The sequence below is a fragment of the Agelaius phoeniceus genome, chromosome 27 (genome assembly GCF_051311805.1).
Source record: "Agelaius phoeniceus isolate bAgePho1 chromosome 27, bAgePho1.hap1, whole genome shotgun sequence".
Classification (NCBI taxonomy): domain Eukaryota; kingdom Metazoa; phylum Chordata; class Aves; order Passeriformes; family Icteridae; genus Agelaius; species Agelaius phoeniceus.
The window spans coordinates 5,272,502-5,299,475 of NC_135291.1; the positions used below are offsets into that span (position 1 = coordinate 5,272,502).

At 50.3% G+C, this 26,974-nt stretch overlaps 1 protein-coding gene across 3 annotated transcripts in view; it reads left to right on the forward strand.

Annotated features, from left to right (window-relative positions):
* The window catches only part of LOC143695937 (uncharacterized), a 297,449-nt gene extending 272,960 nt beyond the window's left edge, over nucleotides 1-24,489 (forward strand). Inside the window, exons 2-3 of one of the 3 annotated variants that reach the window (XR_013185415.1) lie at nucleotides 12,579-12,644; nucleotides 22,301-24,489. Coding sequence is in view for 1 of the 3 variants with exons in the window: in XM_077191174.1 (XP_077047289.1) it covers nucleotides 12,623-12,644; nucleotides 13,367-14,373 (1,029 nt within the window). In the remaining 2 variants the exon portion in view is untranslated. Of the gene's footprint in view, nucleotides 1-12,372; nucleotides 12,645-13,366; nucleotides 15,831-20,079; nucleotides 20,632-22,300 lie in introns of those variants that run through there. The other 2 variants (XM_077191174.1, XR_013185414.1) reach the window with 2 other exon arrangements.
* The last annotated feature ends 2,485 nt before the right edge of the window (nucleotides 24,490-26,974 follow it).

Genomic DNA, 26,974 nt, shown 5'->3' on the forward strand with positions numbered 1-26,974 from the left:
CCTGTTTCTGAAGGGACTTTCTGAAAGGTTTTCTGACTGCTTTTGTCCCAAGTGCTGCACGGCCTCCTCCCCTGGATAACCCTGGCAGTTGTGTTGCCTTGTTCTGGAGGGAATGGTGGAACTGATGAGTTCAGAAGCTGAACCAGCTGGGGCCAAGGGTTGTGATTGCATATTTATCTGGGCTGTTGCTAAACTGCATTTTTCACCTGCTTGCCATCTAAGGCCTCTCCTTTCTCACAGGTGTCTCCTTCCCCTTTAGACTGTGCAGATTCCAAGGGCTGTGCAGCCTGGCAGGAATGTCTCTCCATCTGATTCTGTCCTCACTGACAAATGACCCAGAAACAAAACTCCCCTCCAGGCTTTTCCATGGGGGAATTGAGCTCTGCACTTTCATCTCCATGCCATTGTTTTCCTCTTCCAGCTTCCTTGTTGATGGAGATCTCTGGCTGGTGATGGAATACATGGATGGAGGAACTTTGCGGGACGTTGTCAGACAGACGCGCATGGCTGAAGGAGAGATGGCAGCTGTCAGTCGGGAGGTGAGGGATCCTGCTTGTCACTCCCATGGCTGGGACATGATGGTCCTTCCAAACAGGGTGTGAGAGCAGGAGTGGCTCCATGCTCAGGGCTTTGTTTCTGAGTTGTTTTTATGAGCTGGAGAAGAAAGAGCCTCTGCAGTGAACGGCCTGCCAGCATCACTGCACTTCTACTCTGTTCTTGTTCTCTCTCCTGCTGTTGTGGTACTCTCTTTCTGGCTTGGATTTGATATGCTGTTCTCAGCTTTGCCTTGAGCCGTTTGCTTGTAGCTTGTGTGCACTGCACTCCTGGCCTGTCACAGCAAAGCTGCTGCTGGCAGAATTCTGAGCTGTCCTTTCTGGTGTGATATATTCCTGCCATTGGTTTTTGCCCTCGTGTTTCTTGTTCTCTCTCAGTGTCTGCAGGGCCTGGATTTCCTCCATTCCAACCGGGTGATCCACAGGGATCTGAAGAGCTCCAACATCCTCCTGGGCATGGACGGCTCTGTCAGGCTGGGTGGGTGTTCCTGGCCAGGCACGGCGCTCCCGGGCTGCGGGACTGGGGCTGCTTCCCAGGGAGGGCCAGAGCCCCACAAGGGCTGCTGGGGGCACTGCCCGGCCCCTGCTGCCAGCTGAGAGCGGCTGCCCCTGCAGAGAGCTCAGGAGAGGAGCAGGGGGCCAGCAGTGCCTTTGCTCTGGCCGTGGCCCTTCCAGAGGGGCAGCAGTGGGAATCTAAAGCTCCAAGGGAATCAGTAAAAGCCACTGCAGGAAAGCTGAGGGTTTCTTGAAGGGCCCAGTTCCATCTTTCCTTGGCTACAGCCCTGAGGGCTTTTCCAGCTGACTTCACTACTACACTCTCAGACTGAGCGTGGGGAATCTTTGTGCTTGGTTTCCTCATTGCAGCTGCCTTTGACAGGGTTTCTTTCTGTCCTCAGCTGATTTTGGCCTCTGCGCTCAGCTCAGCCCTGAGCAGGACCAGCGCAGCTCCATGGTGGGCACTGCTCACTGGATGGCCCCAGAAGTTGTGACCAGATCTCCTTATGGCCCCAAGGTGGACATCTGGTCCTTCGGCATTGTGACCATCGAGATGGTGGAAGGAGAACCTCCTTACTTCAGGGAAACGGCGGCCATGGTAAGAGGCAAATTCTCCAGTGCCTGCAGAGACTGCGAGCACAGGGGGACCCTGCACTGGGAGCAGCAGCTGGAGGTTTCTGCACATGGGAAGGGAATTCCCAGAGGACTTGTGCCTCCACACAGACGAATATGCTGCAATCTCCAGCAACAATTTGCTTTGGGCTTTTTGTTGTTGCAGCTCTTCTAGCTGAGAGGATGACCTGGAAATATGAAGCAAGTGCATCAGCTCTAATGTTATCTTGCAAGAAAACCCCACACCATCCCCAAATCCCAGCCCCAAACCCAACAAGATTTCTGCAGGAGTTTCTAAAAGACATTTTGCAAGATGGTCTCCCCTGATTCTTCTCACTGGGAAACTTGTTGAAAACATGAAGATGATGGTTTAACATCCCCATAGTCTAACATATTTCTTTCCTAGTCCAAGCTACTTTTTCTGTGTCACCAAGCCTGAGCTTTCAGCATCACAAACCTCCTGTTTCTTGCCTGGCAGTTTCTGGGATGGGGCATCAGGAATGCATTTACTTGAGTGTCAGTGGCACTGCAGAGATGCACTTGATGGAAGAATCCTCTGAAATAACACAGGCAGACCACAGTGACTCTGGAAAATGGCCTGTAAAGCTGGTGTCCATATTTGGAGAAGCAAAATGGGCTATTTCTGATGGAGGTTCCTACTAACAAAGCCAGCCAATGAAACTGGCTCTCAAGGCGAGATCATTTGGATGTTGCAGTGGCTGTGGCAGCCCCAGGGTTTGGGTTTTTTGCTTGGCATAGCAAAATGAGCTCTGAGCAGCATCTCTGGCAGGGAGGAAAGTGGCCCTGGAGCTGGGGCTGAGGCCCTGGGGTGGATGTGAGCCCGTGTGGGTGTGAAGGGAGCTGGCAGAGCGCTGAGTTTGCTTTCCCTGCAGGCTCGCGCTCTGATCCGGCAGAACGGGACCCCGCAGCTGCAGGAGCCCCGGCGCCTGTCGGCTCTGCTGCGGGACTTCCTCGAGTGCAGCCTGGAGCCGGACGAGGAGCGGCGCTGGGCTGCCCAGGAGCTGCTGCAGGTGAGAGCCAAGGGCTGCAGGGGAAGCAGCAGAGCCAGGGAGGGGTTTTCTTGTGGGGCCCCCTCCGATAGTCTCCAGTCTCGCTGCGTTCCACGCGCAGAGCAAACAGAATCCTCGCCCGCTGTGGCCTGGCAGGCTCCTTTCGAGCTCATCTGGACCTGGTGCCCCACAGCGAGCAGGGACATCTTCAAGCAGCTCAGGGGCCTCAGAGCCCTGCCTGACCTGAGCTTGGATGTTTCCAGGCAGGAGGCACCTCCCACATCTCTGGGCACCTCCTGTCAGTGTTTCCCCACTCTCCTGGTTAAAAAATTCTTCCTTAGATCTAATCTGAGCCTGCTTCCCTCGATTTTCAAACCATTTCCCTGTCCCTCTCCTGGAACAGAGCCTGTGAGGAACTTGACTCTGGAAAGTAACAGTTAATTTCTTTCCTTTTTATCCTTTGGACAGCACCCATTTTTATCATCAGCCAAGCCTCTCTCCAGCCTGACCCCTCTGATCACTGCAGCAAAGAACCTGAGGGAGCAGCAGAGCAGATGAAGCACTTGAGGACAGCTTCTTGTTACAGTAGTTAGGACAACTAGTTAGTTATGGTAGTTAGCATTGCTAGTTAGTCATGGTAGTTAGCACTGGTAGTTAGTTAGGGTAGTTAGCATTGCTAGTTAGTTATGGTAGTTAGAGCAGCCTGATTGTTATGAAAGTTTTATGAATAAAAACTCTCTTAAACCTCAACTCCCCTGACGTGTCCCTTCCCTCTCCCGCTGTGACTCAGCTGCCCAGAGCAATGTGAGGGGAGGGCGGGCCCAGCCTGGCCCAGAGCTGAGCACCAGCAGAGCCCTGGAAAGCCCAGAGCAGCCTCGGCACCTGCAGAGTCAGCCTGGAAGGAGGCGCTTGGAGCCTTCTCGGCTGCACCCGGCTCTTGGTTACAAACTGTGTGTGCTGGAAAATGCCACCGGCTCTGCAGGAGGGCAGAAGGGGCCCGGGGAAGGCCCAGGTGCTCCATGCAAGGGAAAAACCTGCCCTGGGTTTGTTATAAATAACTAGGTAGTGTTGGCTTTTGCTATTATGTATTGACTTCTGCAAAATATTCTTAATCACAACAATTTTGATAGAGTACAGTTTGTAATAACTTTTCACTGCTTTTGCTATAGTATAATTTGTCAGCTCTTTGTGGCCAATGCCCTGGCCCCTGTGTAGCTCATATCCTCAGAACATCATTTATGGATGATATTTCAGTTTGAGGACAGTGTGAAAAACATACATTATAGTTTTGGCTTTTGCAAAATATTAATGTGGATGCCATGTGTTGTGCATTAGAATGTTAACTTTTACAGAAGTAGCCGTAGTTGTGAAATAAGAACTAATGCTTTTATTTTTGTAACTAACTGACAATAACAACTCAGAGATATTTGTGAAAGAGCTAATGTTCATTTAAAGTACTTGTGGAAGTAGCTAAAAGCGTCTGCATGGTCAGATAACGTCTAAGGAATGGATGTGATGAGGACCCCTGCCACTGACCCTTCCACTGTCAATAACTGTCACCTGCTGAAACCACAGAACAGGGGCCCTTGTGAGGCAGTGACACACAACCCTCAAAACAGCAATCCACGATTCCTGCACGTGCTCTAAAAAGGCAAGTTGGGGGTCAAACCAACCTAAAGAATTCCTGGAACATGTAAATGAGTTCCAGGAAATGTTTGAATATGTATAATCATTATGAATATGTATTTGAACAATACAATGGAGAAACTAGACAAGAAGAGTTGCTGTGGTTAACCAGTGTGCCTCTGGCCATTGCCAACACCCAGCGCTGTTACTGATTTGTCCCTTATTAGTCCTTATTAAACTTCCAAAAATTCTAAAGAGTGAGGCTCATTTCTCACAAAACCCAAGGTGCTCACCCCTTGCTCTTCCCCCAAAGCCAGGATTTGTCAATCCTAAATTTTGTCTGGATGGAGGAGAAGGAGGCTGCGAGGAAAAGGAAGATGCACTGGTGTGGAGGCCCATGGGAGTCTCAATCTCCCACCCGTGTAGGACTGGTCCCCAATAAGAAGAATAGATTTCAAGGTTATGGTGACAAGCTTGCTTCTCCTATAGATCTTTGCCGGCACATGCTGATTTTTGAAAAGTTATGTTACCCCATTGGCCCGTTGGCCTAATTACCCTAGTTCACCCCCTACTACCCATCTCTGGTTAGTCCCTTGCTCTCTGTCCCTCCATTGGCCCCAGTTTACTGCATTCCTCTGCCCCTGTTTCCCTATTAGCTGTCCCGACCCTTAACCCCTCCTTTGCCCCATTTCCCCCATATCCATTGGACCCTGACCCTCAGCTCCACCCTCACTACCCCATATAAAAACCCCCTGTGCCCTCAGCTTGCACCCTGTCTTTGTGCCTGGACCCTGTTCAGCTCTGTCCCCTGTTCCTGTACCAATAAACCCAGTTTGCTGCAGAGCATACACAGACTCATCCTGCTGACTTTGTCAGCTTTATAAAGCAGCCGTGAGCTCCGGGCTCCTGAGTGCCGGACGCTCCAAGGGCCTCGGCAGCGCCAGGACGCTCCAGACTGGAACAGCCAGGCAGGGCAGGAGGAATCACTGCCCCTTTGCCCTCCCTGCTGCTCCATCTCCCAGCCCAGCATCGCTGCAGGACAGCCTCACTGCCAACGCCATCCTGCCAGGGATGGACTGGGGGGATCTCCTTCCCCTTCCCTCTGGCATGGAGGCAAATCCCATCTTCTCCTTGTCCACCCTCCTTCTTCTCCTCATTCTGTCCTACATCCATCTATGTTCCTTTCCCATCTCCTTCCTCCCTTGTTCCTTCTTGTTCCTTCCTCTCCTCCTGCCTTTTCCTTTTCCCTTCTCCCTGTCTCTTCCTCTCTTTGTCCTTCCTCCCTCACGCTCTGAGCTGCAGACAGAGACCAGGGAGAACAAATCCCTGCCACAGAACCTCGTGGAAGAGGCCATTTGGAACAGCTCCACGGCGCAGGAATCCAATGGGGAGGAAAAGCCCCAGAGATCCCACATGAGGAGGGGCTGCCAACCCAGCCTGGGGAGCTGTGAGGAGGTAAAAGCTTCCCTGTGCCGGGAAGGGTGTGGGGATTGTGAGAAGAGCTTCAGGCAGAGCTCAGCCTATTCCTGGTGCCTCCAAAAACGGCGGTGCCAGATGCAGAGATCCATGGGGATGCAGAGATCCCCCTGCAGATCCATGGGGATGCAGAGATCCCCCTGCAGCCCCCAGAGCAGCCACGCTGGAGCACGGAGGATATCCCACACGGAGTGTGGGCAGGATCTGCTGCCGGAATCGGCAGAGGAGGATCTTCCCGTGGAGACCGAGCCGGGGCGTGGGCAGCCCCCACATGGCTTATGGCGGCTGATCCGGCAGCTCCCGGCAGAGAAAAGGCAGGTGGGAGACCCCGGCAGCAGCAGCGGCGGTGCCCAGCGCAGCTGGCACGGGCAGGGCAGCCGGGGATGGGATGGCTGGGACCCGCCCTCGGTGCGGTCGGCGCGGTGACCTCGGCCCACGCGGCAGGACAGAGCAACCCCCATCTTCCCCAGCATGGCCGGCAGAGCGGCCGCGGGCCGGGCAGTGGGAGCAGGGCACACAAATTCACCGCCAGCGCCGGGGCAGGTGGAGCTGCCCTGGGCAGTGAGCCCGCACCTGGGATGGAAACCGGGGCAGGCGGAGCTGAGGCGGGCAGCGAGCCGGGACCCGGGACAGGCGCCTCGGCCGCGAACGGAGGGGGCAAGAGCTGCAGAGGATCCCACTCTCTTTCTGACTTTTCCTCTTGTTCCCCTCCCTTTCATTTCCTCTTTTTCTTTTCTTGTTTTGTCTAGGGGCTTTCTGATACTTTAAAGATTTTTATTCTCCTAAAATCTACTGTCTAACCTATGGTATATTCTCTTTCTTCTAGATTAAACGGGTTTTTTTACAAATAAATCCAGAGCCTAACAAATCTAAACTTCTGCTTAGATACTTTGAAATGGTCGACGAGCTAACTCACAACCTCCTAATGTTGTTTTTCTCATCACCTTTTTATTTATCCTTTGGCAAATTAAGCATCTTTCAGTTTCTTGCTTTGCTACTCCAAAAATCCCAGTGCACCCATAGTTCCTTAAAAAATGATCACACAAATCTTGAGTACCCCAGTGGGTTTTCTGATGCATGTCTTCTAATATTTTCCTAGTAAGCACATTTTACTAAGTAATTGTCTTCCATCAAGAAGTTTCCATTTCCCTGATTTATCTTGTTCACTTCCTGTCTTGTTTAATTCTTTTTTCTCGGCTTCCCTAAACTTTGGAATTTCCAGTTTTTCCTCGTTTGGAGTTAATATTAACATAACTCACTCAGCTCCACTTTCTGCTGTATCCTTGGCTTCGTCATCTGCCAAATTATTTCCTCTTATTTCTGGGGTCTTTCCCTTTTGGGGTTCCTTAATATGTACTATAGCTATGTCTTTTAGGTAATTTTAATGCCTCTAAAACCTCTGAAATAAGTTCCTCATGTACTAAACCTTTTCCTCTTGAATTAAGTAATCTTTTTCCTTTCCAAATTTTTAAAGGTATGTACTACGCTAAAGGCATACCTTCAATCAGTAGATATGGTTCCTTTATTTTGTGTTAAATATTCTAGTGCTCTTTTTCAAGTATATAATTCCCGAGTTTGAGCTTACTAGTTTAAGGTTAGTTTCCCTTTTTCCATGGTTTGCATGTTGTTCCCATCAACTACTACATACCCTGTACTTTCTCCTTTTGCAAGGAGTTGTATCTCTGTTAGCTAACATAACTGCCAAAGGCCTACCCTTTTGGGGTATCTCTGCTAGTATGCTTGTATTCCCTCTTTTTTTTTCTTTTTTTTTCCCTGTAATCCAACTTACTGGTTTTCTGTCTCATTTTTCAAGATCTTATCTATTATTCATCTGCCTCTGTTTTTCACTTTCACTAACAACCGAAATACCACTTTTCTTTCAACTACACACTTAAAAATAAAAAACCTTTTTCTCACACTACTTTCCGTGCAATCCACCTCCCTCCAAGGAGATATAGTAAAGCTTAAAATGCACAATCTACATTACATATACTTTCATTTGTCTACATTCACTCGCTTCTATTTCTCATTCACTTCCACACATTCTTTCACACGCTCAGGACACAAAGTGGATCCCTGTTGACAGAGAATCGCGGGTCCCTGTGGCCCCCTCCCCTTGGCGTTGGCCTCTGGGTCTCAGTATCTCCCGGCCTCCTGGGAGGGTCCTGACTCTGCTGCCTCCGGTGCCCGTTCACCTGTGAGGCTGATTTGTGTCACTCACACTCTTCAGCTACGGCCCCCTCACAGGCCCGGGGGGACAATGGCCCGTTTGCAGTCACACAGATGCTCTGTCACAGCCCCCACCCACCCAAGGGACAATGGCTTATTTGTGGGTCACACACACCTCTTTCCACAGCCCCCCCTTCCCACCTGCCCGGGAAGCTGAGGCTGATTTTGTGTGTGACTCACTCTCACACACACAACAACAATACGGTACCTTTTACTTTCACATCGCCTATTACAATTTTAGGTATTTCTGGTCAGTCCTGGTGCTATTGGATTTTCCTCAACCCAGCTGTGTTGGCCAACCCCAGATGCTCTTGGGTGTAGGAGCGTCGGGGGGTAGGACGGTCGGGATGGACGGAGACGAGAGATCTCTGCAGCCAGGCCCTGGAACTTGCGGTTTATTGCAAAGGGCCCGGGTGCAGGGCCCTGCTTGGAGCTGCCAGGCACAGCTCAGAGCAGGCCCGAGAGAAGAGAGGGGTAGAGAGGATGAGAGGGTAAGAGAGTAAGAGGGTAAAAGTGTAAGAGAGTGAGGTTCCCATTACAATTCAATAAATCTTCTGTGTTGAATATTCTATTTCTCAACAGCCAATCTAGTACAAGATGCACGTCCTATAGCATTTACATACAGCCTATAAGAATCATTACATTACCACACTGTGTTACATTTTAAACCGTAAAAACTCCTCTTTGGACCCCTTCTGCCAAGCTGGCAGGATCTGCTCTGACCCTTGGATCTGTCTGCAAGCAGAGGGAATTGTTCCATCAAAAGGGGATTACCTTCAGCCAGCCATACCATTGTTTTCCAGTTGTTCAGTAACTGAGGTATCTCAAAGCTTGCTTTGATTTCAATCTTGCTTCTAGTTTCTATATTGTCAAAATCTTTTGCCAGACAATCATATTTATAAGGCTTTCCTGTTTCATCTTCCCCAACACTTTTTTTATTTCTCAATCCACCTGTGTTGTCCAATCCCAAATGCTCTTGAGCATATCCTCAATCCGGCAGAATTTTGCTTTACCCTGAATGCTCTTGGAATATTAATCCCTCAACCCAGCAGGTTTTTAGGAGCCCCTTTTGTCCCATTTCCTAGTGGATTGGGCTAGGAAACTCCTCTGCTCCCTTCCTCCGAGGGGTCCAGCCCCTCTCTGAGACCCAGTCCCAGTTACCCCGGGGGATTCTCTCACTCCTTTTAACATTCACTTTGTCTCTTTACTGGCCACTTATGACTGTAGTCACAAGGGTTTTCAGGATGAAGAAGAGACGAGAATGTTGACTCCATGATCAGAAGGCTTGATTTATTATTTTATGATATATGTTACATTAGACTATGCTAAAAAGCAATAGAAAGGAAAAGGTTTCTTGAGAAGCTAGCTAAGCTAAGAATAGAAAAGAATGAATAACAAAGATCTCTGTCTCAGACAGAGAGCAAGAGCCAGCTCTGCCATGAGTGGTCAAGAAATCCAAACACCCACAGGAGACCAATCACAGGTCCACCTGTTGCATTCCACAGCAGCAGATAACCATTGTTTACTTTGGTTGCTGAAAACTGCAGCTTCTCACAAGGAAAAATCCTAAGAAAGGATTTTTTATGAAAGATGTCTGCGACAGCCACTTACCGCAGAAAGTCAGAAACGCAGCATGGGAGACTCCAGCACTCACTTGGCAGGTCTGGCACAACCAGCCCGCCTCTCATTCACTCACATTCATCCCCCCTGAGAAATACTTACCAATCCCTTTTCCTTCCCATGTTCTTCGTGTACATTACTACTCTTAGGGGGCCAATTGCCGTGGTTGTAGGGAGCCTTTTTCCCTTGTCTTTGTTTTATTGTCTCCTTTTGTCCACCATAACCTGCGTCTGTCGGTCACCCCAGGGCAAACAGAGCGAGGCTGCTGAAGAGGGCAGGGGGCACCTTCCCCACTCTGACTCTCCTAAAGCACCGGCAGTGAGGTGTTGGTAACCATCCTCTGCTACCAAATTGTGAAAAACGCCAATCACTTGTTTTTAAAATTTTAAAAGTTTAATAGTAATAAAATAATTATCATAATAGTAATACAATTAGAGTAATAAAAATTTGGACAATTTGAATTAGGACAATATGAGACAACAAATACAAAGTGTTATGGAGTCCGGGTACCTTTTTCTGGGCAGCACAAGCCCTAAAAAGGACACCTGTTAACAAAGGATTAACCCTTAAAAACAATAGCCTGTTGCATATTCGTACACTTCATACATGATGCATAAATTCCATTCAAACATGGGATTCTGGTCAGTGCCACCTTCTTCCTCTGAATCCTAACAGTGCCTTTGAGGAGGGAAGAAGTTCATTTCTTCTGATAAGAGGGCAATAAATTCTTTTTCTCTGAATGATTTAGGTGTCCTGGGGCTGCTATCTCGCTGCAAGTCCTTTCTTTAAAGAAAGTCTCTTACCAAGCATAGTTTCTATTTTAACATTATGTTATAACCTAAAACTGTATTTAACCCACTTCTTAAGAGAATTAATACAGCATTAGTTTCTAACACAAGATGTATAATATTCATTTTCATATTTGCGAAAACCCAATCACAAAATATGCACTTTTCACAATTATAATCCCACTTACTTCCAGTCTCTCCCAGCATGGTCCCAGCTGCCGCCAGCATGGTTCCAGTTGCTTCCTCAATCAACTCAGTGAGTCCCAGTATGATGCCATTTGCTCCCAGTGGCTCCCAGTCAGGCCCAGTATGGGGGATGCTGTGCAGGGTGTGCTCACTGTGACACACAGTCACTCCCAGTATTAGTCCAGTCACTCCCAGTATGATCCAGAGATGAGCCCAGTGTGCTCCCAGTCTCTGCCAGAATAAACCAGTTTTGCTCTACATGGTTCCAGTTGCTCTCTTTCACCCTCACTTTCCTTCCAGTCGCTCCCAGTATATCCCAGTGTACCCCAGTTATCTCCAGCATCTTTCCAGTTCCTTCCAGTATGATCCCATTTGCTCACAAGCACTCGCAGTCAGCCTCAGTGTAGTGGCACTCACTGCCAGTAGGATCCCAGTCACCTCCAGCCATGATCCCAGTTCATCCCCGTGTAAGCCCAGCAGTTTCCAATCACCCCCAGTATGCACCCAGTTCCTTTCAGTTGGTCCTAGTATGTTCCCAGTTGCTCACAGTGTCTCCCAGTCATTCCCAGTATATCCCATTTGCCCCTAACATGGTCTCAGTTGCCCCCTGCAGGCTCCTACTCACTCCCAGTACAATCCCAGTATGATCCCAGTATGATCCCACTCTCCATTAGTGCAATCACAGTGTGCCCTGGCATGGCAGTATGATCCCAGTATGATGTCAGTACAAGCCCAGTACAGTCCCAGTCACTCCCAGTATGATCCCAGTATGATATCAGTACAAGCCCAGTACAGCCCCAGTCACTCCCAGTACGGTCCCAGTGCAGCCCAGTCCCTGGCAGTGCTGCCACTGCTGGGATCCCCCAGCCCTGTGTGCGTTCCCCCCTGGCGGATGTGCCGGGAGGAGCCCCAAGGGCTGGCAGTGGCCAGGCAGGGTCCCCAGCAAGGCCCAGTTTGGATGTGCAGCCCCCAGTTTGCCCAGTTTGCCTCGCCTTTGGCCCGGGCCGGGTTCCCCCCGCCCGCAGCGGCTGGGAGCAGCCGAGAGCCCCGCGCTGCCCATCCCGACCCGTCCCGGCTCCATCCCCGCTCCTGCCGCGGGCTGCGAGGGCTTCGGGAACGGGCACCGAGGGTGTGGCTGCTGCTGGGGGAGGAGGAAGGAGGGAAGGGCAGGGATGAAGGGGGAAAAGGAGGTGGGGCTAGGGGGGAGGAGCAGGGGGAGGAGGGATGGAAGAGGAGGGACAAAAGCGGATCGAGGCTGAACTGAGGGAACCACGCCTTCGATCCCTGCCTGAATTCGCAGCCCCCACCTGTGGGATCATCGCCCCCCCCATGGCTCCGGTGAGCGGGGAGGGGGAGCTCAGCCCAGATATCCAGAGGGTCCCTGGGTTGGGTTTTTGGGGGGATTTTGGAGAATGAAGAAGTCCAAGGCTGTGCAGAAAAGGCCCCTTGGGGGGACATCGGGGGGTGGCGGTGGCGGCTGCCGGCAGAGGCAGCCTGGAGGAGCAGAGCCCTGTGTGCCCCAGGAGCCCAAAGTGGGGAGCCCAGAGAGGGGGGAGCGCCGCCATTGGCGGGAGCCTCAAGAGCCTGGAGAGGGGCAGGGGGGACTCCTTGGAGCCGCTGCAGCCCAGAGCAGAGAATGAGGGGAGGAGGGAGCCTGGGAGCCCAAAAAGCCCCAACATCCCGAAATGGGGAGAGTGAAGCGGGGGGAGCTTTTGGCATTGCTGGGACTGCCAGCAGCCGGCACCGAGGAGAAGGGGGACCCCCAATCCAAGCGTGACCCCAGCAGCTGGGACAGGGGGGAACCCCCGAACACCAGAGGGGAGGGACCAGGGACAGGGAACTCCTGGGTGGCTTTTTCAGGGCTGAATCTTGGTGTTTGGGAGGTTTTTCTGGAGCCCAGATGGCTGCTGACTTGTAGAGATGGACTCGGGCAGAGGAACCTTCAAACTCAACGTGCTCATCCCTTGTTTTCCCCAAACCAGGATTTCCTATTGCCAACACTTGGGAGGCTGTGAGGAAGAGGAAGATGCCCTGGGACACTGAGGGAGGTGAGGAGGAAGTCAGTGTCTCTCGAATGCTTAAAATCAGAGGGTTTTGGGAAAGCTTCAAAAGACAAGCCTCAGAGACAGTAGAACTGATTAGAGCTTTGCAGTAACCATAAGATTGGTCAGCAGAAAAGTTATATAAGAAGTAGAAAGTAGGGAGAAATAGAACAATGGTCTGTGCATTAACACTTATCTAGAATAACTCCCTAACCTGCAGAAAAGTGTATCTAGATAGATATTAGGAAGTTCCAAGCTTAATAGTGGAGCTCTGTGCATTGTGTTTTAAGGCTTACAAGCAGGTATTGTATTTGAAATAAGGGAGCATTGTTTTAACCGTCAATGTGCTTATAGTGCTTGGATAGAACTACTGTCAGTATGCCTTTGCTTTGTGTGATTGGTCAAAAACCTTTTAAAGTAAGTTTTTACATGAAGTTCTTTGTCTGCTACCTGTGATGTGAGCTACTGGCATCTTCCCATTGTCATAACCAAGTAATGAGACAGATGCTGGGAAATAAAACAGCTCAGGACACGTTCCTAGCAGTCCAGTCCTGTTTGTGATTTGTGCACAGCCCCGAGCTGGCGATGAGTGCCCCTTTCCCCTCTGTGCTGCTCCATCTCCCAGCCCAGCAGGGCCCCCGGCTGCAGCTCAGCCCTGGGGGGATCTCCTTGCCCTTGCCTGTGGCACGGAGGCAAATCCCATGCTGTCCTTGTCCTTCCTCCCCCAGAGCAGGAGCTGAGCATGGAGAGCAGGGAGGACAAATGCCCGCGGCAGAACCTGGTGGCAGAGGCCGTTTTGAGCGGCTCCACGGCGCAGGAAGCCAACGGGGAGGAAAAGCCCCGGAGCTGCCGCACGAGGAGGGGCTGCAAACGCAGATGGCGGGGATGTGAGGGGGAAAGAGCCAGCCTGGGCCGGGAAGGCGGCCGGAGATGGAGCCAGAGCTCAGAGCTGGTGCTCCATGAGCAGCTCCATGATGGGGAGAAGCCCCACACGTGCGTGGAGATTGGGAAGAGCTTCAGGTGGAACTGCGACTTGATTGTGCACCAGAGGATCCACACTGGGGAACGGCCCTATGAGTGTGGGGAGTGTGGGAAGACCTTCAGCCGTAGCTCCCACCTGATCAGGCACCAGAGGATCCACACTGGGGAGAGGCCCCATGAGTGTGGGGAGTGTGGGAAGTGCTTCAGCCGGAGCTCTCACCTGATCCAGCACCAGAGGATCCACACTGGGGAACAGCCCTACGAATGTGGGGAGTGTGGGAAGCGTTTCAGCCAGAGCTCCGCCCTGATCCTGCACCAGAGGACCCACACTGGAGAGAAGCCCTACGAGTGTGGGGAGTGTGGGAAGAGCTTCAGCCAGAGCTCCAGCCTGATCAAGCACCAGAGGACCCACACTGGAGAAAGGCCATACAAGTGTTCTGAGTGTGGGATGCACTTCAGCCAGAGCTCCAGCCTGATCACGCACCAGAGGACCCACACTGGGGAGAGGCCCTATGAGTGTTCCAAGTGTGGGAAGGGGTTTAGGATCAGCTCCCATCTCCTCCTGCACTATCGGATTCACATGGAGGAGAGGCCCTTCCAATGCCCTAAGTGTGGGAAGGGATTCAAGCACAACTCCAACCTCGTCACCCACCGGCGCATCCACACAGGGGAGAGGCCCTACGAGTGTCCCCAGTGTGGGAAGAGCTTCTCCAGCAGCTCTAACTTGACCCAACACCAACGGAGGCACCGGTAAGGGAAGCCCTGTGAGTGCCCCGAGTGCGGGCAGAGCTTCGTGCGCTGCTCCAGCTCCATCCCCCACTGGAGGAGGCACTTTGGGCACAGCCCAGGTGAACCACATTCCCTGTGATCCATGTTGGGAACACACCTGGCTGCTTCTACTTCTAATTTCACCTTAATTTTTTTCTATTCTCCATCTCTTTGCACTCCAAAAGCCAAGGGGGATGGATCTGTCACCTCAAAACCACTCAAATCCCAGTGAAAACAGCTCAATCTTACCCCAAAAGGGCTCAAACCCACCTCAAAAAACTCAACCCCACACCAAACTCACTCGATTCCACAGCCATCAGGCTGAGATGGGGTTGGGAGGTGATTAGAGTTGTGGGAGCTCCATTAGATTGGTGGGATGGGGATTGTGTGGGGCTGGGTGTGTGGGATGTATTTGATAGCAAATAAAACTCTCAGACTTACTGATTTCTTTCCCATTCATGTTCAGTCCATTGCAGTTCTGTTTGCAGAGTGCCACCTTCTCAGCTCATTGTCTTTGTGTCCCCTTTTCTCTCCTGCCTCTCTTTGCCTGCTCTGTTTCTCTCTCAGTGTCTCCCTTGACCCACGGACCACCAGAAACCCTCCCCTGATTGAATTGACCCAGGCACCACCAGAGACCCTCCCTATATTTAATTGCCTCAGGGACCACCAAATACCCTCCTTTGATTTTTTACCCCAGTGACCACCAAAGACCCTCCCCTGATTTAACTGCCCCCTTCCCTGATTTACTTGACCCTGCATTGATTTAATTGACCCCTCTGTCCCCACAGTCCCTCCCCTGATTATTTATTATTTTATTTCCCAATTATTATTTTAATTCGCAGTCCCAGGAACTGAAGTCCTGAAGGCTGGCAGGGAAATGTCTCTGTAGGATTTTGCTCCATTTGCCTTCATGGGCAGGAACATCTTTTCCTGGCTGGGAGCTGGAATTCCAGACTTTTGGAATGTGTGCAGGGCAATACGGACTGGGATCAAATATGGACTGAGATCAGATAGGGATGGGGATCAAATAGGGGTTGGGATCAAATATGGAGTAGGATCAAACAGGGGCTGGGAGCAAATATGGACTGGGAACAAACAGGGACTGGGATCCTACAGAGTGGGATGAAATAGGGGCTGGGATGAAATAGGGACTGGGATCAAATATGGACTGGGATCGGATATGGACTGGGATCAAATGGACTGGGATCAAATATGGATTGGGATCAAATGGACTGGGTTCCTACAGACTAGGATAAAATAGACTGAGATTATATAGACTGGGATCAAATATGGGCTGGAATCAAACATGGACTGGGACCAAATACGGATTGGGATCAAATATGAACTGGGACCAAATATGGACTGGGATCAAATAGGAGTTGGGGTCAAATATGGACTAGGATCAAACAGGGACTGGGATCACATATGGACTGGGATCAAATGTGGACTGGGATCCTACGGAGTGGGATCAAATGTGGACTGGGATCAAATGTGGACTGGGATCACATATGGACTGGGATCAAATATGGACTGGGATCAAATGGACTGGTGTTGCAGTATGAAGCAATATCCTGTTTTAGCTATCCCAGTCCTTTCCCAGGTGTGGCAATACCTTCTCCCTTCCCCTCCCCTTGCCTCCTGCTAAGTGGTGTCTGTCAAGCTTAACATTCCAGCAAGGCTGTCGTTGTGTGATTGGCAAAAGTTCAAAAGATGCTTCTCAGCCCTGGGGTCATTGGCCTAGCCAAGTGTCACTTGTCCCCTGAGACTCCCCCCCTCCCACCTGCTTGGTGCCATACCTGCCCCTTCCCTCCCCCTCCCCTCGAGCTTAAAAGGACACTGAGACCATGCGGTCGACATTCTGTTGGAGCTGTTACCAAGATTCAGAGATCTGTGACCCTGGAATAAAACTCTGGATTAAACCCTCTGGCAGAATCCGTCTCCTTTCCTCTTTGCCATCGCCTAAGGCCTTTCCACCAGAGGTAAAACTGAGTTCCTGCTTGCCTGAACTTGTTCCAAGTGCCCAGTTGCAACAAGCAGCTAGCCAGGGGTGTCTCTGAGGTAAAAACACCACAGTTGCCGCCTCTGGTCAAGCAGCAAGGCCAGACGAGCCCAGACACGTTCCATCCTCTAACATTGGGATAATATTCCAATAGACGGGGTTCCTACAGACTGGGATAAAATAAACTGAGATTATATAGACTGGGATCAAATATGGGCTGGGATCAAATAGGGGTTGGGATCAAACAGGGACTGGGATCAAATATTGACTGGAGTCAAATAGGGACTAGGACCAAATATGGATTGGGATCAAATATGGACTGGGATCAAATATAGACTAGGAAAAACTATGGACTGGGATCAAATATGGATTGGGTTCAAATGGACTGGGTTCCTACAGACTGGGATAAAATAGACCGAGATTATATAGACTGGGATCTGTGGGAAGTTAGGGACAGGCGATCGGAAGATATCGCGTTGTATGGGCAGACAGAACCCCTCCCCTCAGCTGTTAAAGTTACCTAAGCCCCATTTATGACACAAGCAGAACCGAGGTTATATAACCCCATGTAACCAGTTAATAAACGCCATTTTGCCATCCACCATATTGGTGTTTGTGAGCACATGGCCCGAGCAGCTGGAGGTTTGCTGCATCACACCTCAGCAGAGGCAATAAAGTGGTGCCAAAACCCAGGAAATTACCTGGGAAACGGGAATCGCCTGGACAGGTGAATGGCGGCTGAAGCGGCTGTGCCAACTCAGCGGGGAGGACACTCCCGGACCAGCAAGGAGGATGGAAGCTCTCGCAAAGGTCGTATTTCAGATTCATAGGCAATGGGGTATTGATTGGAAACTGAAAGTCTTAACCCTCGCTGTGTCGAGGCTGTTGCAAATTGGGGTCATTGACTAGCCGGTGGACATATCCACCCAGAAATATGGGACAAGTGTACTAAGGCTCTGGCCGAGGAAACAATATCCTCAGGTTCGGGGAAGAATCTTAAATCATGGGGAAGAGTCGTACAGGCTCTCCAAAAGGCTCGGCAAGAGCAGGAAACTTGGAAAGCCGCAGGGGACTGTTTTCTGGCCGTGCCCTGGCTGGGGATGGAGGCGGCTACGCAGACTATGGGCGATTGCGGTCCTGCTGAGCGCAGGGATTTGCAGCTACGGGGACGCTCTTCGCGGCTCTGGAGCCCAAGCCCACCGGCTGAGGGAAAAGAGCAGGCACGGTCTTTTTGGGACGGGCTGGCAAAGGAGGCGTGGAGCGCCGCCATTGGAGTCTGAGGGGGCCTGGGAGGGACCTCTGCCTTACGCGCCGCAGGGTGGTGCCGAACCCCAGAGAGATGGCAGGGATGCAGACGCGGTTGGCAGGGACAGAGAAGGTCTGCCAAATAACGCAGACACGCGCTAGCAGGAAAGAGGGGAGACGCGGAGGGGGAATTAGGCCCACTCAGAGTGTTTGTCTGAAAACATATTCTTATAAGACACGAGCCTCACCCAGCAGGAGGCGGGGCAAGCCTAGAGGGAAGGAGTGGCCCAATGCTAGTTAAAAGGGGCAGGGTCGAAGCCTGACAAAAAGGTCCCAGAGTCTGGAAGTATCCAGTCAGTCGACTTCCGGACCCGAGTCAGACTCGAGCTGGGACGAATGGTTTGACAAGTGGTCCGTAGCCAACTCCCAACTCTGATAAAGAGGGAGTGAGAGTATACAAGATTAGTAATCACAATGCTCCTGCTTGGGTCAAGGGGAAGTTAGGAAAGAAACGAACCCCGCTTACAGACTGGAGGAAAATAAAAATAGCATGCGCCGATTAAGCCCCATCAGTCACGCTAGCGTTCCCGGTCCAAGTGGGGGGCCAAGGCAGAAACCGGAGGACCTACTCACTGGTAAACCCCAAGGATGTGCAAGCCATTGTTAAAGCAATTGCAGACAGAGGGATTAATTCAGCTGTGGTTTCCACTCTTATCGATAGTGTTTTTGGAGGAGATAACATGCTCCCATTTGACATTAAACAAACCTGCAGATTAATTTTTGACGGGGTGGGGATGATCGTCTTCAAACAGGAATGGGAGGACAATTGCGCAAAGCAGCTGGCCTTAGTGACTGGGGCAGACCACCTGCTGCACAGTTCCAGTATACAGCGACTCATGGGCACAGACCCAACCATGATCACCCCCCAGGCACAGGCCGAGGGCCTTCAGGCCCATGAGGTTATGACAACTACCCACGCCTCTAGAGAGGCTATCCACTCTGCTTCTAAGGTCATTGCTAGACCATTGCCATGGTCTCCTATAAAGCAAAGCGATAGTGAAAGTTTTACACAGTTTGTGGACCACCTCCAGGCAGCACTCAATTCCTCGGCTTTACCCTCGGAAGAGAAGGGCCCTGTGTTAGCGGAGTGTTTGCGCCAACAATGCAATTCAGCTACTAAGGATGTTTTACAGTCATTACGGCCCCGGTCTAGCATGGCGGACATGATTAGGCATGTCACAAAAGAAGAACATCTAGCTGCAATCCAGGCAGCCGTCCGCACTGCAATAACCAGTGTGATAGCATGCTTTAAGTGTGGCCAGGCAGGTCACGTTGCAATGAATTGCCCCCAGTCAGGGCATCCACTAACAGCTGTTCCCCCATGCCATGACCTAGGGGGCCATGCTGGGCATGTGGGAAAAAGTGGCATTTTGCCAAAGAGTGCAGATCTAAACATCAGGGAAGCGGGAGGGGGAGGGGGTACCCGGGCCGCACACAGCTCCCTCCCACCTGGGACATGAAGTGGCCCAGTTACACCAATTTTCAATGGGGCGCGCAGCTCCCGCACCCACTGCCCCCTCCAATGACCAATTTTGCAATTCAACCAACGGCTCAGCCAAACCCATCAACACCCCAGGAATGCCAAGAACGGCTCCCTGGGGGCGAGGCCCCTGGGTGGCCCTGGCCATGAAAGCATGGGAGCGGGACCCCTGGGTGTCCTTTGCCGTGAAGGTGGGCAGGCACCCGCTGATAGTGAGGGCAGTTTGCTGTCTCTATAACAACCCTGATGATTCTGCTATCTGCCTCCCCTTTTGGGTTGATACGGGATCAGACGTTACCATCATCCCGAACATACACTGGCCTTCACAGTGGAAACTGGAAGAAGCCCCCATGGTGGGCAGGGCTGGAGGGCTGACCCTCAGCCTGAAAAAGCACCCAACCGGTAGCGATAACACTCTGCACCGAAAGAGGACTGGGGAGAACTATCACCCTTTCCCCATATGTCATGTCAGAATGCCCACCCTTGCTGGGGAGGGATGCCCTAGCCCTGTTGGATGTCAGGATGATAAATTTAGTCTAAGGACCACTGCTGCATACCCGCTGCTACCTATCAAACTAACATGGAAATCAGTGGACCCAGTGTGGGTCGAGCAGTGACCCTTGTCAAAGCCTCGAATGATTGCCCTTCTTGAGCTAATTAGCCGTGAGCTACAGCGGAACCACATAGAACCCTCCGCAAGCCCATGGAACATCCCAATCTTTGTGATACCCAAATGATCTGATGAGGGCTTCCGCCTCCTGCATGACCTGTGAAAGGTGAACAAAAGAATTCAACCAATGGGTCCTGTACAAACTTTGTTGCCGATGAATTTGATGATACCAAGAGGACAGCCCTGTGCGGTGCTTGACATTAAAGACTGTTTCTTTTCCAATTCCCTGCACGATGAAGACAAAGAGTGGTTTGCCTTTTCTGTCATCTTCCTGAACAGCCAGCGGCCCACCTGCGATTCCAGTGGAGAGTATTGCCCCAAGGAACGGTCAACTCCCCAACCATTTGTCAAATCACAGTAGACTGAGCACTAGCGCCAGTCTGGCAGAGCGATCCGACTGCGACCATCGTTCGACAACATTCTGATCGCTGTGCCATCAGCGAGCCAAGTAGACCAGCTAGTGTCGACAGTCTTGGAGACCTTGAAAATAAATGGGTTCAAAATCGTGAGTGCAAAAATAAAAAAGGGATCGTGCATAACCTTTTTAGGGGTGGGAATTTCGAACTCCTATATAACCCCTCCCCAAATAAAAATTCAACGAGACATCAAGGCACTCCATGGCATGCAGCAGCTGGTAGGATCCCTACAATGGCTCCGCAATATCATCCTGATCCCTCCCGAGGTCATGGACCCCCTAAACGACCTCCTGAGAGGGAAAAACCCATGGGAGCAGAAAACTCTGACACTAGAAGCGATGAGCTCGCTCAATTTTATTGAACATCAAATGTCGGTAAGCACGCTCTCCAGATGGGACCCAGGCGCACCAATTGACTTGTATGTCCACTTTACAAAGAAAGGGGGAGTAGGAGCGCTAGCCCAAGGGCTCCTGACAAAGCCCAACCAATACAATGGGTAGTCTTAGGAAAACCATCACGCACTTTTTCCCCAGGAGTTGAGTGCTTTAGCAGCCTTATCATGAAAGGCAGGAAACTCGCCCTAAGGCATTTGGGCATCGAACCCGCCAAGATATATCTGCCCATCCGCAAATAGCTTTCCACGCAGTCAGCGTCAATATCAGAGCATCTAGCCATAGTCCTTGCTGGATTTGGAGGAGAGATTCGCTACGCAGCAAAACCCGCTTGGACTCAGCTGCTTGCGATCGTCGACATTGATGTCCCATCAAAAATAATGGATCAGCCGCAAGCAGGACCCAGGGTCTTCACGGACGCATCTTCGCTAACCTCCACCGCAGCAGCGGGATGGCAGTCAGGAGTACAGTGGCAATGCATCAAAACCACTGACCCTACGCTTTCAGTCCAGCAACTCAAAGCAGCCACAGTAGTACTAGCATGTGGACTGTTCCCAGAAGAGCACCTCAATGTTGTAACGGACTCTATATTTGTGAGTAAACTCTGCCTAGCCATGTCTGGACCTGGCATATCAGTGTCCACAGTGGTGATTATGCTTGAAGAGGCACTTTTTTCGCAAAAAGGCACTATATCTATCATCCACGTTAACAGCCAGAATCCGGTTAAAGGATTCTTTCAAATTGGCAACGACAAGGCAGACGCCGCTGCAAGAGGACTGTGAACGCTGAGAGATGCCGGTCAACTACATGAGTCCCTTCATATCGGAGCTAAAGCACTTGCGAAAAAATGCGGGATTTCGGCTGCTGATTCGAAGCACATTGTCGCCACGTGTCCCCACTGCCAAAAATCACCACTGTGGTCTAGCGGCATCAACCCCAGAGGCCTCAAAGCTGCAGAAATATGGCAGACAGACTTTACATTATGTCAGCTGCTAAGACCCCGAGCGTGGCTCGCGGTGACTGTGGATACATATAGCAGGGTGATCGTGGCCACACAACATCAAAAAACTGACTCCAAAGCAACCATCCAACATTGGTTAATGGCCATGGCATGGCTTGGTGTTCCAAAACAGATCAAGACAGACAATGGCCCGAATTTTGTTTCAAAATTGATCCAAGCATTCGTTTCCAAATGGGGTATCACTTCAGTACATGGCATCTCATACAATAGCACTGGGCAGGCCATCGTTGAGCGAGCAAATCAAACTCTGAAAGCCAAACTGAGGTATTGGCTAAAACCTCTGAGCCAAGGAGGTATTGGCTAAAACAGAGGGTTTTACTAACTCCATTCCCCCGAGAGACCAAGCGCGCATACTGGCAACCTCTCTGTTAGCATTAAATCAATTCCCTAGGGGGGATGAAACAAGCAGCCCTGCCCAGAGACAATGGGCCACCTGAGCGCTAGAGGAAGGCCCACAGGTTATAATTAGAAATGAACTAGGGGAATGGGAGCGAGGTTGGAGACTAGTGCTCACGGGGCGAGGGTACGCAGCTGTTAAAAAAGCCGGTATAGTCAAATGGTGCCCACTTAAGTCTATCAAACCAGACCTTCAGAGTCGAACTAATGAGAATTGTGAAGTTTTATTTGCAGGACTGGATCCTTGGACATCCCCACAACCCATAGACCCCAGTACCTGAAGAAAGCGACAAATCACCAAGCAGCCTGACAGCTCCCAAGAATCCCACACCAGTGAGATCCAAGCGGCAATGGTATCTCTGTGTGATCTTGCTTTTAGGGTTAATTGGCAGAGGGCAGGCCGATGCAGGGCATTACCCTCACCAGCCATTCAGGTGGGTTTTACGCCATGTCTCAAGCGATAATGCTATCAAAGAAACCATCACACCTGACAGCCCATCTTTTGAGTTTCAGCTAAGGGACATTTTTCCCCCACGGCTAGGATTCCCCAATTTTAGAGATTTATCACTATACCAGACCTATTGGTGCCCTGCTTCCAACCCAGGCAAAAGTTTCTGTAACTATCCAGGGTATGGATATTGCAGATATTGGGGGTGTGAAACTATCATGACAAGCAATAGGTAGCAACCACAGCAACCTGATAAGTTCCTGCAAGTCAGGTATGCTCCCCATGGTTGTCTGGAACCAAAATTTAGAAGACACAATCAAATATACACGCCCCAAGACGGGAGAAAACACAATTGTATGAGCTACACAATGACACAATGACAATTTTGCAGCCGACCCATGAGAGTTGGACCACTGGTAAGGTGTGGTCAGTGTTTGTCCGCACCTTTCACGACATTTGGGTGAACATACAAATTATCAGGCTCCTACCGTCAGTATCCCAATCAATCGGACCCAATCTAATTCTTACGGGCCCAAGAGGGGGATCACAACTAGCGCCAATTTTACCCTTAATGTACAAGCATTAAATCCTACCTCGTCCCCATACAGCCTTTTAGATAAACCAGCTCCTTACAATTAGTTTCTTGATGTATTAAATGCCACCTTTTTATCACTGAGCCAATCTAACCCAAACCTTATGAAATCATGCTGGTTATGCTATGATGCAAAGCCCCCTTTTTATGAGGGTGTTTCCCTTAATGTCCCCTTTGATAGCAGAGAATCCACATCAGTGCAGGTGGGACACCCCCCGGAGGGGAATTACCCTGAGTCAGGTCACAGGCCAAGGCAAGTGCTTCGGCAATGCAATTTTAGCAAGGCAGATGGGCAACATCTGCACTGAATTTATCGAACCTAATGGAAGGATCTATAAGTGGGCGATTCCGACTACTTTAGGAATGTGGGTCTGTCAGCAATCTGGAGTAAGCCCCTGTGTGCTCCTTGATAAATTCAATAACTCTGTTGATTTTTGTGTCCAAGTTCTAATTGTTCCTAGAGTCCTGTACCGAGAAGAAGAAGTATATCAACTTTTAGAGGAATCCAACCGGCTCCACAGAAGGGAAGTAATAAAGGGCATAACCATTGCAATGCTCTTTGGTCTAGGAGCTACTGGCACAGCCACAGGTGTCTTGGCCATGTACCTCCACACCAAGAACTTTCTCAACTGCAGATGACCATCGATGAGGACTTACAGAGAATTGAAAAATCCATCTCCTTTCTAGAGAAATCCCTCTCCTCGCTTTCAGAGGTTGTCCTGCAGAACAAACAAGGATTAGACCTCTTGTTCATGCAACAAGGAGGCCTGTGTGTCGCCTAGAAGGAACAATGTTGTTTTTATGCAGACCATACCAGGGTCATACGAGACTCGATGGCTGAACTAAGGGAAAGGCTAGCCCAGAGAAAGAGCAAAAGAGAAGCTCAACAAGGATGGTTCGAGTCATGGTTCAATCAGTTCCCATGGCTGACTACCCTTGTTTCCACTTTAATAGGCCCTCTTACTATGATACTCTTGACATTGATTTTTGGGCCTTGCATATTGAACAAATTAGTGTTGTTTGTTAAAAACCGTTTAGAAAAAGTTAACATTTTATTTGTTGACCGCCAACAATTGCTTTGAGGCACGCTTGTTGCGGATATGTTGCATTGCCTTTTACCATTTGTCGGTTTTACCATAAATCAGTTTAACAGCCTTTGCATTTTAATAACCTTTACACTTCGTGTGTCTTTAATTAATCATGAGGGAAGGGGGAAATGTGGGAAGTTAGGGACAGGCGATCGGAAGATATCGCGTTGTACGGGCAGACAGAACCCCTCCCCTCAGCTGTTAAAGTTACCTAAGCCCCATTTATGACACAAGCAGAACCGAGGTTATATAACCCCATGTAACCAGTTAATAAACGCCATTTTGCCATCCACCATATTGGTGTCTGTGAGCACATGGCCCAAGCAGCTGGAGGTTTGCTGCCGTGCCGTTCCTGAACCAGGTCATCACACCTCAGCAGAGGTAACAGGGATCAAATGTGGGCTGAGATTAAATATGGATTGGGATAAAATATGGATTGGGATAAAATATGAACTGGGACCAAATATGGACTGGGATCAAATAGGGGTTGGGATCAAATATGGACTAGGATCAAATACGGACTGGGATCAAATAGGGTCTGGGATCCTACAGAGTGGGATAAAATAGGGACAGATCAAATACAGACTGGGATCAAATACGGACTGGGATCAAATACGGACTGGGGTCAAATAGGGACTAGGACCAAATATGGACTGGGATCAAATATGGAATGGGATCAAATATGGACTAGGAAAAACTATGGACTGGGATCAAATATGGATTGGGTTCCTACAGACTGGGATAAAATAGACTGAGATTATATAGACTGGGTTCAAATATGGGCTGGGATCAAATATGGATTGGGATAAAATATGAACTGGTACCAAATATGGACAGGGATCCAATAGGGACTGGGATCATCCTGACTGGGATAAACTGGACTGAGATTATATGGACTGGGGTCAAATATGGACTGGGATCATACTGACTGGAATCCAATATGGACTGGGATCAAACACAGACCAGAGTCAACTATTGACTGAGATCAAATAGGAACTGGGATCAAATAGGGACTTGATCAAATATGGACTGGGATCAGATAGGAACTCAGATCAAACATGGACTGGGATCAAATATTGACTGGGATTGTACAGACTGGGATAAACTGGACTGAGATTATTTAGACTGGGATCAAATATGGACTGGGATCCTATGGATTGGGATCCTATGGATTGGGACCATACAGACTGGGATAAACTGGACTGGGATCAAATATGGACTGGGATAAATATGGATGGTATAATTTGGACTGGGATCAAATATGGAAGTAGGATCAAATATGGACTGGGATTAAATTTGGAATGGGATGAAATATGAATTGAGATCAAATATAGACAGGGATTAAATATGGATTGGGATCAAATATGGACTGGCATCAAATATGGACTGGGATCCCACAGACTGAGATAAACTGGACAGAGATTATATAGACTGGGATCAAATATGGACTTGGATTAAATATGGACTGGGATCAAATAGGGAGTGGGATCAAATATGGACTGGGACCATCCGGACCAGGACGGCTGAACCAGTTCTCCCAGTTGTCCCTAGCATACACCTAGGCACTCCCAGAATGATCCCAGTCTCTCCCAGCAGGGCCCTAGTCACTCCCATTTGCCCCCAGCGTGTTCCCAGTTCCCCCAGCACATTTCCAGTCGCTCCCAGTCTAGTCCCAGTCCCACAGCCTTGTGGTCTCAGACCCTCCCAGTATATCCCAGTTGCGCTGAACATTCTGGCAGTTGTTGCCAGGCACTCCCAGTCACCTCAGTGTTGTTCATGTGCCGCCAGTTGTCTCTCAGTTGCTCCCAGTTCCTCTAATTAAGTCCCCAGTTGGTTCCCAGCATGGGCCTGGTAGCTCCCAGTAACCCCCAGTCAGTGTTCAATCACATCCACTCTAATCCCAGTATGATTGTAGCCACTCCCAGTATGATCCCAGTCACTTGCAGTCTAATCCCAGTTGCTCCCAGACACTCCCAGTACAACTCCAGTGCCTTCAGTGTGATCCCAGTTGCTCCCTGTCAATGCCAGCATGACCCCAGTACCCTCCAGTATAATCCCAGTGATTCCCCGTCTCTCCCAGTTTATCCCAGTTGCTTCCAGTTTGTTCCCAGTCACTCCCACCTCTTCTCAGTTTATTTCAGCACTATCCCAGTTACTCCCAGTCAATCCCAGCATGATTCCAGTCACCCTCAGAGTGATCCCAGTTGCTCCCAGCATGGGCCCAGCTGTTCCCAGTGTGCTTCCATCACTCCACTGTGGTTACAGACACTCCCAGGATGGTCCCAGTTGAACCCAGTTGCCCCTGCTATAGTCTCAATCACTCCCCATATGATCCCAGTCCCTCCCAGTATGATCCCACTCACTCCCGGTTGCCCCCAGCATGGTCCCAGTTCTCCCCAGCATGGTCCCGGTTGTTCCCAGTGTGATTCCAGTCCCCCCAGTGTGGTTCCAGACACTCCCAGTATATCCCAGTTGCCCCCAGAATGTCTGTAGTCATTTCTGGCAGTGTCATGTAGACTGCCAGTAGCCCCAGTAAGGTGTTAGTTATGCCAGTATCATCCCCCAGTCATGCCCAGTATATCCCAGTTGCCTCCAGCACGCATCCAGTCCTTCCCAGTTCCTCCAATTTGCTTGCAGCATGATTCCAGTTTCCCTCAGTTGCTCCCAGTAGCCCAAAGTGTGATCCCAGTCACTTCCTTTTGACTCCAAATATGATCCCAGTAAGCTCCAGTTTGATCCCAGTCACATGCCAGCCCGCCCAGCGTGGTCCCAGTAAAATC